This window comes from Aythya marila, assembly GCF_965140915.1.
Source record: "Aythya marila genome assembly, chromosome: 23".
In the NCBI taxonomy this organism is placed as follows: domain Eukaryota; kingdom Metazoa; phylum Chordata; class Aves; order Anseriformes; family Anatidae; genus Aythya; species Aythya marila.
The window spans coordinates 3,367,535-3,379,700 of record NC_139064.1 but is presented as its reverse complement, the minus strand read 5'-3'; the positions used below and the strand labels follow the sequence as shown (position 1 = coordinate 3,379,700).

At 56.9% G+C, this 12,166-nt stretch overlaps 1 protein-coding gene across 1 annotated transcript; it reads left to right on the top strand.

The window, feature by feature from the left end:
- The first annotated feature begins 273 nt into the window (after nt 1–273).
- Nucleotides 274–10,582, top strand: OAF (out at first homolog). The gene is made up of 4 exons (XM_082778109.1): nt 274–676; nt 8,183–8,317; nt 8,837–9,017; nt 9,491–10,582. Exons 1-4 carry the CDS (start codon nt 446–448, stop codon nt 9,763–9,765), a joined length of 822 nt encoding a protein of 273 aa, XP_082634235.1. The 5' UTR covers nt 274–445; the 3' UTR covers nt 9,766–10,582.
- Nucleotides 10,583–12,166: the final 1,584 nt, after the last annotated feature.

Here is a 12,166-nt window from a genome sequence, read left to right as displayed (position 1 = left end):
GGAGCAGCCCCCCCTCCATCCTCCTGCCACCCAGAGCACCGGGGCTCAACGCAGGGCGGCTGCTTGGGCCAGCTTATTTTTTTTCTCGCCCTCGGGCGAGCTCTGCCTCTCTCCTTTTTTTTTTTTTCCCCATTATTATTCCTCGCTCCCCTCCTCCCCTCCGCAGCTGGGGAGCAGCTGCGGGCCCGGCCTGGCCCTTTAAAGGCGGGGCGGCGCGCCGCTGCCTCTTTAGGGCCGGTCCCTGCCTTTGGGGGAAGGAAGTGTGGGCCGGGGGGGGGCCCGAAAAGCGGCGGCCGAGGGCTCTGCATGGCCGGGGGGGGCGCGGCGGGGCGCTTTTCCCACGCTGCGCTCCGCGCCCCCCGCCCCATGCGGGCCGGGGGCTGCCCCGAGCCGTGCGCGCCCCGCCGGGGGTAACGGTGCGGGGCTCCGGGGAGCAAAGGGGGGGATGCTCGTCCCCCGGCTACCTGCGCTGCCAGCCCTGCTGTGGCTAGCGTTAGCCCCGCTGCCCGGCTCTCCCGGCCCCGCGGCTAAGGCTGAGCTGCGGGTGCGGGTGCGGCTGCCCGGCGGGCAGGTGGCGGAGGAGAGCCTGCAAGCCGACAGCGGCTCCGACTGCATCAGCCTGGAGCTCCGCAAGGCCGACGGCGCCCTCATCACCCTCACGGCCGATTTCAGACAGGTGAGGCTCCGGGGGAAAGCCGGAGGGCGGCCCCGGGATGCTGCGCTCGCCCCGCGGTGGAGCGGAGCGCCCCGAGCATCCCCTGGGTCCCGGGGAGCCCCCGCTGGGGTTTGGTGCTGGGGGGGTCTCCGGTGGGTCCCGGCTGGGCCCTTCGAGCCTTGGGGTGGTCAGGAAGAGGCTTGGGGCAGGACCCTGGTGCTCGCTTGGGGGGGTGATGCTGTGCGGGAGGGTTTTGGGGAGCCGGGATCTGCTTGGAGCCTGGGGAAACCCTGCTGGGGGTTTGGGAGCCCGAGCTGTGGCTGAGGATGGGGTCCTTCAGAAGTCCTTCCACCGATGAGCACTGTTGGGGTCTTTGTGGTGCACCCCGCAGGCAGCTCCCGGGCATTTGGGCAGATTCCTGGGCCCCTGTGGCACTGCTGCAAGCTGGGCTGCCCGGTGGTGAGCATGGTGGGGAAGGATTTTGGCAGGATGGGTGGCAAACCCTTCTCCGTGCCCGGCTGAGCGCAGCGGGTCTGTGTCTCCTCACTGAGCCGAGAGGAGACACGGGTTTGGGTGGCAGACAGCAGCGGGGCCAGGGCAGGAGTCCCCACGAGCTGAGGCTCAGGTTCATAGGGCTCTGCTGTGTCTCCAGGACATCTCGCTCCAAGTGATGGCTTTGGGGAGCACGTGCGTTTGGGGTGTGGGCACTGTTTGAGTGGCAGCTCGCTCTGGGACTGGCAGAAACCCAGGGGAACTCCTGGCCCCCTCCCAGGCCCCTCTGCAGGGAGGTGATGCTGAGACCCCACGCTTCTCAGCAGGAGATGGGAGCTTTTGGGGCCAGCGTGGCGTCCTTCAGTGCACCCCTAGCCTGGCTGGATGTGATGAGTTTTCATTTCTCTTGCTTGGGGATGAGCTGTGAGCTGCTGCGTGGGTGGCACGGCCACGTTATCTCGTTCCAGCCCTCTGCTCAGGCTGTTTGCTGGGTGGACTTTGGTTCATGGCAGGAGGAAGCTCAGCCCCATGAGGAAGGACCGTGGTGTGCCCCGTCCTGCTGTGAACCTTGGAGCCCTCTCCCAGGCGTGTTCTGCTGGCTCTTCCCCTTCCCGCTGCGAGTTTTGGTCCTGGTTTCCTCGTGAGGCTCTCGGATCGCCCTTGGCCACCTGGAGGGAGCAGGGCCTGAGATGCTTTGAGATGCTCACAGAAGCCGTGGCATTTTGGGGTGTGATGGTGTGCTCTGTGCCAGCACGCACGCAGGGAACCGGTGCCACGGCTCCTGGGGGAGCACAGGGCTCCGAGGAGACACCGCACACCAGGAGGCTTTTAAACCTCAGGAGTGCAAAGCTGCACGGTGTGTTCCCGAGCAAGGGAAATCCCAGCTCTGTGCAGACCTTCTGGGTGGGCCCTTTGGGATGTGACATGGGGAATTTAGGTGTCCTGTTCATCCCTCCAACTTTTTTTCCCCGCTAATTTCAGCTCTCATGCGGGGTTGCTCTCAAGTCTCCTCCCCAAACCCAACAGTGTGTGGTAGCTCTTGTCCTGCTCTCTTCATGCTTTCAGCTGAGCTGCTTCTGGGCAGGTTCTCTGAAGGTTTCTGTCTCATATTTTGAATGCTGAGCTCCATGCAAGCCCTCAGCTCCTGGGAGCACACAGGAGACAGTCCCTGGAAGGCTTGCAAGCATCAGCCTCCCAAAATCTGCTCCTAACCTTTGGTTTTCCAGCAGTTGGGTGCTGCCTGTCTGCTCGTGGCTTTGCTGGAGCAGAGCTGAAGAAAGCCAGAGACAGAAGGGACCGAGGAGATGGATTTGTGGTGCAGTGAGTAATGATGTGAGCAAGCAGCTGCCTGGCCAGGCTTCCCCCTCTGACCTGTTCTCCTGGCTGCACGCAGGCATTTCCCTGCCCTGCTGCTCGGCTCCCCAACGTTACACAACTTCTCCCCTCCAGAGAGAAGGTCTGGAGGCTCTTAGCCTTTGTGAAAGCAGCTGGGGTTGTTGATCTGGGTTTCCCAAGCAAGATTGTGTGGTCATGCTGTGGCCAGGATGCTGGCTTTCTGCACAAATGATTTTTCCACTCCTCTGGCTTAAACTGCAGGGGGTTAGTCCAAAGGCAGATTTTTTTTTTTTTTAATTCTTTGCTGACAAAGAGTTGCTGTTAGACCGTGGGGCTGGAGAGGAGAGGAGTTACAGTGAGCTCATGGCTCAGTTCTCCCTTCTGACCCTGGTGGAAGCTGAGCAGTGCTCCAGGGGCGCAGTTCTCCTTTCTCCTCCATCCCTGCCTCCCATCCAGAGCTGAACCCGGAGGAGCAGCGTCCTCAGAGCACCCCAGCCTTTATTTCATTCCCTAGAGCACCGCAGACTGGCCTTTGGGACTCCAAACTGGGCTTTGCTGTTTTCTGGGATTTTGAACTATTTCTTCCCAGGCGATCCGAATGGGCGCGATGAAAACCCTTCTTTGTCGACGTGGCACCGTCGGGGACAAAACTTACTGTAAAAAGGATCGAGGGGGTGGATCGACCCTAAATGTTGAGTCTGATTCCAATAACGTGATCTCGCCAGTTGTTAAACAGCGGCCTGAGAACAAAGTGGGCGGTTCTAGCCCAAGGTCAGCACACAGATAGAGAAAAGTTTCTTTTTTCCTTCTGGTTGCTGGAAAAAAAAATGTGTTGGAAGTGGCTGATGGTATTGTAATGCTTGCATCGCCAGTCCTTTTGGGGTCCTTTGTTAATAAAGCTGGAGTTCTGTGATAGTCTGGGGGTGTGGAGGCTTTCCTCGTGCCAGGGATTAATTGTGTTAAGTGCTAAATGACAAGGGGGCATAGGGAAGCACGTGGAGGAGATGGTGGCTGTAAAATACAGCAGGCTGAGCTCTGCCTGCTGCCAGGGCTGCCCCTTTCTTACGGCTTTGGGCAGGTCGCTCATGGGGCAGGACCCGGTTTGGGAAGCAGCTTTGGGATTTACTCGTTGGCATCCCTCAGTTTGTAGGTGCTGAGCGTGAGGATGCTTCGCTAGGGGATGTTCTTCCAGGCGCTGCTTGGTGCTTGTAGGAACGAGGCTTTCTGGTAGGAGAGGGGTTAAAAAGCATAATCTCCTCCGAGTGTGGGTAAGTCAGCCGGCTGGCCCCCCAGCGAGGATGCAATAACACATGCTCTGTGCTGTACAAGCAAAACAACTTCCCAGCCAGCTCCAGCTGCTCCCCGGGGGGGTGCAGGCAGGGCCACGGCCACAGCAGAGGCTGCTGGCACGGCTGGGACCTGGCTCTGGGGGTCCCCAATGTCCCCAGCTTCCCTATCCTTGTACCCCCCCATCCTGCTCAGACATGGACAGCAAAGACAAAAGCAGGTCCCACAGCAGCGCTGAGCTCCTCGGGGGGAGAGAAGTTTGGCAGGAATGCTGCCTGGGTCGGAGGGAGGGAGGCACCGAAATAATTTATTTCCCTGGGAACGGGTTCGCTCCACGCCGCGTGAAGCCGAGGCGCCGGGCTCGGCTCTGGACCACACAGGCTTGTAGGGCTGCATGGGATCCAGCCCCGAGATGGAGGCTGGGTTGTTCCTGCACCCCAGACAGCAGCCCCCGGGGGGCTGGCTGAGAACGGGGAGAGAAAACTGATTTCTCCATGCCTCCATGCAGCCTGGTTCTGTGCTGGAGTTTCATACAGGCAACCCGGGCTGGTGGGAGCTGGCTGCACGGATTTCCTTTCTCCCCGTGCCCCAGGAGCCAAGGCTGTGGTTCCCTCCCATGGCACGGCAAGGATATGGCCCCAGAACTGCCTGTTCCCTGCCCCGCCAGCGCCGTGGCCAGCCCCAGACCCGAGCTGTAACCGTACCCGGCACAGCAGCGCGGGTCAGGGCCAAGGATTCTCACCGCCCCCGGGATGAGTTCATCCGGAGAGTCCCCGCGTTGCAAGGCGATGCTCTGTCGGGGCTTGTTCCCTGCTGGGAAATTTTGCAGAAACCCAGAATTGGAGGTGCGTTTTGCTGCCTTGGCACCGGCTGATCCCGCTCTTCCTGGTGGGAACCGGTGAGGTGCCTGGGGAGGGCAGGGCGCTCTCCAAGCACAAAAAAACTTCGGTGGCTCTTTCCAGGTGAGAAGCATGGCATGTTTTTGGTGTGATGAGCTTCGGTTCTTGCTCCAAGTGGTGTTGTGTAGCCAGGGAAGAGAGAACAGGGAAGCTGGGCACGGGTTTGAGAGAGGGAGGTGAGGCAGGACCTGGGGAGAAGTTGGGGCTGACCTCTTGGTCAGGAGAAAGTGGCCCCTGCAGGGCACGAGACTCCCAGAATATGGTTAGCTTTGCTCAGAGATCCACAGGGAGGATCAGTTTGGGTTTGCTTGGAGCCGGGTAAAGGTGGGATTTCTCTCATCAGAACAACACGTGCCTTAGGAGCTGGCTCCTTGAATAAAGCAGCCTGATTAAAGCTGGTTGGTGGCTTGCTGACTGCTGGAAAAGCGCACCAAAGTGGCATCAAGAAAGATACCTGCAGTCCCTGACCCTACAGCACCCCACACCCTGAGTTAAGGCAGCACCGCAGCCCTCTGTGTGCCGGAGCTGCCTCCTTTGGATGCTGTGGGGTGAGACCCACATCTCCGTGTGGCTCCAGCCCCTGTGCAGGGGAGCTCAGATTTGCTGTTCAGATGCAGTGATGCGCTTTCGAGGTATGTTGCATCCCTTCCTGACTTTATAGAGACCCCAAAAATGACGGGAATAAAGGGACTGAAGGTGTCCAGCGAGCTCAGCTCAACCCCAGGAGCCCTCGCAGGGTCGCTGTGTTCCCAGGGAGCCCTTTGAACAGAGCTGCTGGAGGACAGAGGTGGCCAAAAGCCCTGGGGACATGGGGAGGAGAAGAAATGCCCCCTCCCTGGGGTCCTGAGCCTGGCGTGCGTGGGGTTGCAGCTTTGATGGTGGCGGCTCGGGGCAGCAGGGTTCGTGTAGATAAGGATCTGGCCTTGCTGTTTGATCTAGGGGCAGCCAGGCGCAGAGCCGCCCTGTTTTTGGCACCAAGGGGCGAGCCTGCTGCCTGGGGGGAGGAAAGGATGGGTCAGGGGCATTGCTCCCCCTCCGGTTCCTGTTGATCTTTGCCATTTTACCCCCTGCTCCCTTCTCCTCCAGCTGTACCCCACCGCAGGACCACCTTTCCCTTTCTCTCCCTCCTCCCCTCCCTTACCAAGGGGCTCTTTCAGGGCAGTTCTTGCAGGGATCTTTACCCGAGGTTCCGTGGACCCGCTGGCCCATAAATCAGTAAGCACACACAGACAGGCAGATAAATATTTAGAATAGCTGAGCGGCAGCCCTGGGCTGCTTGCTGGCTGGGGCTGGAGGCACTGCGGTGCTGTGCGGGTGCTTGTGCTGCTTCCACCCTGCTCCTGCTGCCTGCCTGGGGCTGGAGGAGGGAGCAGAGGCTTGCATTGATGCCTGGGAGCTCCTCGTTTGCTCCACGGGTGGGCTGTTGTGGTCCTGAGCTTGGTTCTGCCTCCCTCGTGTGCTCGGGATCCTGAAAACAAAGCACCACTCTCCAAATTCAGCGCTTAGTAAAGCTGCTGAATTAGGAGCTGCTAAGCTGGGAAGTGCTGCGCTGTTGTTAATCTCCTGCATCTCCTTGAGGTTTGCCGTCCCAGCGCAGGGCATGGCTGTCCCCGTTTGCTTTTTCCAGACGGGTTTCTGGGTGTTCAGAGTGAATTGAGATGAAATCCACATGTGGAGGAGGTGCCAGGGTGAGCTGCTGGTTTCGGTCTTCTTGGCCCAGGCAGGAGCTCGCAGCAGAGCTCAGCTGGGAGGCAGCTGGACTGAGCACAGATGGGAACGTGGCTCCTTCAGTGGTGCCAGGGGCTCAGTGGGAACTGTCCCCATTAAAGCAGGCAAGAATCACGATTGAGTCATAACATCACATGCGTTTCTGTGGAAACTTCGTCCTGGATTTTTCTTGGTTGGTGGGAAGTTCGGGAAATGTTGCTTTCTTCTCCGTCCCCCTGCTGTTGTACTGCTCCAGCCGTAACCCTAGCCATTTGAAAAAGCTTAGCTTCTCTTTTCTCATATTATTTTTGTTTTCCTTTGTGTTTTTTATAAATGCCTTCAGATGCTCTTTTAAGACCCTGGAGAACGCAGCAGCTTTGAGCTGCTGGTGATGCCTCCCAGGCGATGCTGCACTTTCGGATGTTTCCCATGTCTATACAGAGGTGTCAGTCAAACCAGAGCACTAAAGGCAGTGATTAAGAAACCCTCACGTTTGTGGGCAAAAGCAACTGGTAGCCCTTTTTCCGAATCCCCTTCATGTCCTGTTTTGTGCTTGAGTTTTCAGTGCATACAACAAAGGCACCCAGCAAAATCCTTTCCCCTGTCCTGCGACCATCCCAGATCGCAACTATCCAGATGTGCACCGAGTTGTGCCTCCTTTTCTTGTGTGGACAGGGAGTAATTCCTCCTCCAGGACACCAAATTGCTCAGAAGCAAGTGAGGGAAGGCAGCAGAGGCAGGTCGGGACTGCTCGCCCCCAGTAATGCATGGAGATAACAGCTACATGATATTCATTTAACCAAAAGAGGTGTAGGTTTGGGCTGTGCGCAATCTCAGCTTGTTATTAGCTCGTCGGTGAAAGGAGGACCTTTGCTGCAATGAAGACTCGGGATATTTTTAGTTGGTGGCAGCAGATGGAAGCTGTGACCAGCTGCCCCCCGGGGGCTTCAGTTACAGCTCGAAAAGATTGCGACCTGGGGGGGAAAAATGGGCCTCCCTCGGTGCGTGGTGTGATGGGGATATGGTTACGGAGGTTTAGGTCCCTGTCACGCTGCTGCTTGGAGAAAATCCTCCAGCCACCCAGTCCCAGTAGTCCTGGCGCTGTTGTTCAGTGGGATTTTTGGACTGTTTCTTGTCCTTTCACCCATTTCATGCTCACCCCCGTGCCTTCCTGCCCACGCTTGTGTTTCCTCTCGCCCTTTCCCCTTTGCCTTCTGCTCGCACACCAGTGGCCCCTAGCAGGAGAGGCCACGTTGCAGAAACTGGAAGCAGCAATCAGCTTGTTTAACTCCAGCAGTAGCCCTGCCTAGGGCATCGGGGAGAGCCTTCAGGGCTTTTCCAGGCTGAAGGGCAAAAGAAATAGCCTTGAGCAGAGTGTGGCTATGTGGTATCCTCTCTTGATAGCGGGAGAACCCCAAGTGGTCAATCTGAAGGTGAGCATCTCCTCCTGGGAGAGGACAAGACTCCTGGGAGGCTCACCTCTCCTTGTGTTCAAGGACAAAAGCCTTGAAAAAGCCTCAGCCTGCTGGCTGAAGGAGGCAGGGATGTGGGATGGGAGCTGGCAGCGACCTGTCCCTGCCCCGGTGGGATTGCGAAAACCCTTACAACAGTTGTTGTGCTGCAGGCTGGGGTGGGATGGGACCTGGGAGAAGCCACCTGTGCTCAGGGAGCAGAAATATGAGACCTTTGACTTTGTTCTTTTGGCTGGAGCCTTTCTGCAAGACCCTGACTTCTCAATTCTCCAAACGATGCCAAAGGCCTGGGACTAACGGCGATTTTTTATTTTTTTTAATTCTCCCTCTGCCAGGAGGTGAAGATCTTCCGTGCCTTAATCCTAGGGGAGCTGGAGAGGGGCCAGAGCCAGTTCCAAGCACTTTGCTTTGTCACCCGACTTCACCGCAACGAGATCATCCCCAGCGAGTCCATGGCGAAGCTGCGGCAGGTAGGAGGCAGCCCCGTGCCCCAAACCCACCGGGGTTTTTTGGAGCTGCCTGGAAAACCTTCCCATGCAGCTGCCTCGTGGCTTGCCTGGCTATTAGACCTGCCTTTGACCTCCCCTCCTGCTTGAGGAGCTCAGCATTAAACTAATTTCAGTAATAGTATTGATCCTGATCTGCTAATAAACATGAAGGGAGCATGATTGAGTTCAGCCTGAATCAAAGGGCAAGCAGATGCTTAGAGTAATCACCAGGCAAGCTCCTGCCCGACATTGTCCAGTGAATTAATTGCTGGCACCATCCATCACGACAGAGCATTGATAAATGATCCCAGGCAAATGGGAGCAGCAATAAACCATCACGTCCAACATCACCCAGAGGTTTTGTACACCTCCCATCCAGATGGGATGCGGGTGCGCTCAGAGGGAGCATCCACTTGCACATCTGATGTCGGTGTGAAATCCTGATGTGCTCCAAGGGCTGATTTGTGATTTTTTTTTTTTTTTAATTATTTTCCTTTGCAGAAAAACCCCAGGACGGTGAGGCAGGCTGAGGAGGTGCGGGGCCTGGAGCACCTCAGCATGGATGTAGCCGTCAACTTCAGCAAAGGGGCGCAGCTCAGCTCCCACATCCACAACGTCTGCGCAGAGGCCAAAGAAGCGATTTACACGCGAGAGGACGACGTCAAATTTTGGCTGGAGAAAGGTAAAAGTTTCCTTTGGTTCGGGTAGAGCTGCTTGGGTCAGCAAGCTGGGGTGCTGCTGTGCTCTCCCTGCCGGCCCCTGGTGACCTGCAGGGAACATTTCAGCTTTTTGTTTGCTGTCTGTGCCGTGGGCAAGGCGTGGGCACTGCTTGCTGGCATGCCATGCCGTGGTCATCGGTTCTTCAGCTTATATCTGACCTCATCGGTGTCACCCTCCTCCTGAACCTACCTAGGCAGTATTTCCAAGGCAACCTTTCACCCGGTCCCTCACCCAAAAGAATGAATTCTTTGCATTCTTGATACCTCCTGGCCTGTTTCCCCTAATGCCCTTTCCTCTCCCAGGGTCCCTACCCAGCCGCGTGCCCCACCACCCCCTGCAAACATTTTTGGGCTGGTTGCACCTAGCACGGCGCTGGCTCTGCACCTCCCCTCTCCTTCCAGCACCCCTCTGAGCAGGATTTGCTTCTTCCCACAGGGGTGGACGGCTCCATGTTCGAGGTCCTGCCGCAGACATCCGACCTGCCGGACCTGCAGCGCTGCAGGCTGTGCGCGGACCGCTGGAAGCCCTGCATCTGCAGCTACTCGCTGAGCATCGAGTGGTACCCCTGCATGCTCAAGTACTGCAGGAGCCGCGACGCCACGGGCAAGGTCTCTTCCTACAAATGCGGCATCCGCAGCTGCCAGAAGGGCTACACCTTTGATTACTACGTGCCGCAGAAGCAGCTCTGCCTCTGGGATGAGGAGACCTAGCAGAGCCAGGCTCAGCTGCCTCCTGCCACCGCTCGCGATGCTGAGGGCCTCCCGCAGCATCCTGCTGCGAAGAAGGAACGTGGTTCACAGCGGTGCCTTGTGCCAGGATTGCTCTGTGTGTGTGCCTTTCCTTCTGCCCCCCCCCCGTGGCTCCCTCCTGACCCCATACCTTGTACTGGGATAAGCGGGCTCGGCTCGCTGCGTGGTGAAGCCGCAAGCAGGAGCCGCGGGTTTTGGGGCTGAAGCACCAGAAGGGCTCTGTTCTTCCCTGCTCTGGGGGTGGGGGGTGTGAAGGGGGGGCACTTCTGGCCAGTTTTCAGCCTCCAGCATCCTGAAGGGTGGCCAGGGCAGGGAGCGGAGCAGTCCTTGGGGTGTCAGACATCACCACGGACTTCGCCACCTCCTGGTGACACGACAGCATTTCCCGATGGGAATGTGGCTGAGTTATGGGACCACATCCCCTGAACAAAGAAGGTACGAATCCCACCCAAAACCAGAGCCTGCCTGTAGCTTTTTTTTTTTTAGTGTCCGCCTAGCTGGTGTATCCTTCCCATGGCTATGAGATGCTCTGGGGGGATATAGCCCAGCAATTACTTCTGCCCCAAAGGGCTGCTAATTAGGGCTCGAACTTATCCCTATTTAGACTAGTGAAGGCCAACTTTTTGTGTTGGTTCTGGGACTCTCCTGCTAGGAAAGAGACATCTGGAGATTTGTGACTGCCATCGTAACCTTGTGGTTGCAAGGGGGGATGATCCCAGATGGGCATTGCAACCGTCGTTTGGAGGAAGATAACATCCTGCACCTACATCCACTTTTACATCCTACTCTGCCAGCTATTCACAAGAAGCTCTTAATTAACTGGACTGCTTTGCTGTGCCTTGGTTTCCCCTAAATGTAAAGCAGGGACGACCTTGAAGCTGACCCCGGCCCTGGTGTGTACCTGGAGGACATCAGACAAAAAAGTGCTGTAGGAGTGCTGCCTGCTTCCCGAGCCGTCTTCCACTCAAGTTTAGAACAAGCAGAGAGGGGAAAGAGGCTGTTGGGGTCATTGCGAGCCCCCGTTCCTCCTGATGAAAAGCCTTCACAATGTGCCTTTTTGCCTAGAATCCAGGAATTTTTGACAAAAATGAATTTGGTCACAATTATTTTTGTATTGATCAATTAAGGGGGGGGGGAGAAGGGAAAGGTATTTTAATATTGCAACATGAAGTAAAACACACTTGAATGATTTTTTTAAAAAAACAAATTATTTATCATTTGTAAGGTAAAAATAAACTTTTTTTTTTTTTCTTAAAAGCATGCCTGGTCTAAAAGCCTCTCTCATAATCTCTGGAATTGGGGTTGGGAATTGCTCTCTGCTGGGTGCCAAGCCTGTGCCTTGGGTGGTGGAGACCTTGGGGCTGGAGGGGGCGCATCCTGCATGAGCACTGCTCAGCATGGTCCTGGATTGCAAGGGTACCAGCCATCCAGTCCCTCGTGTAACTGGGAGCTCTGGGGAAGCAAAAGAGCAGTGATGGAGACAGAAACTGCTGCAAGGGTCAGGCAGGCTGGGGTCAGTGGGGTCCCAGGGGTGTGTGTGGTATGGCTGGGGAGTTTTCTGGGAGCAGCAGCATCAAATAATCTCCGTTTATTCCTCTACAGCTGAGGGGAGATGAGGGTGGCAGAGCCTGGGGCTGGTTCAGAGCTCCCAGCTCAGTGGCGGATCGCAGGAGAAGCGTGGAGTGCTGATTCCCCCTAGTGTGGTGAATGTGGACACAGGATGAGGGCGTCTGCAACCTCGGCCCTTCTGCACTGGAGCAGCTTACTGCGATTGCTGCTGCTTCGATTACATGGTCAACATTTACAGGGGTTTGGTGCTGGCAGGCTGTCCCTGCTTGCTGGAGTTAAATCCAGTTGTGAGGAAAAAAGGGAGAGGATAGCAGGGAAGCTGCAACCTGCTCAAGCCCCGTTCCCACCTCCACCTCCTGCACAAGGCTGCTAGGAGTGGGCACGAGCTCTGTCTGGGAGCCTCTTGGTCACATCCCGGAGAGCTGACTGTGATTATTTTGTAACAGTGAGGCTCTGGGGTGCTGGGATCATGCACAGAGTGGCTGCTGGATACTCAGAATGAGGAGGAAAGGCAGCCCTTAAGAGACATCTCAGCTATTCTCCACCTCTTTTGGCCAGGGCACCTCAGGAAGGCACTGCCAGACCAGATCCTCTCTCTGTAGGGTGACCGAGGAGCCCGATATGAGCCAGACCCGTGCTCAGCAGTGCAGGTTGTTGGGCGTTTCTGGGGCCAGTGCTGTGTCATGGGAGCTCTTACCCAGGCCAAGTAAGTGAAGGACGTGAACTCTACAACAACAGACAGTACGTGCAGAGCAAAACTCGATTGCTGCTGCTGGATTTGTGCTCAGGGTCT

Coding starts and splice junctions, on each gene's coding strand:
- OAF (XM_082778109.1), top strand. CDS start 446: ATGCTCGTCCCCCGGCTACCTGCGCTGCCAGCCCTGCTGTGGCTAGCG. Junction 677..8,182: donor TCACGGCCGATTTCAGACAG/GTGAGGCTCCGG, acceptor TCCCTCTGCCAG/GAGGTGAAGATCTTCCGTGC. Junction 9,018..9,490: donor CAAATTTTGGCTGGAGAAAG/GTAAAAGTTTCC, acceptor TTCTTCCCACAG/GGGTGGACGGCTCCATGTTC.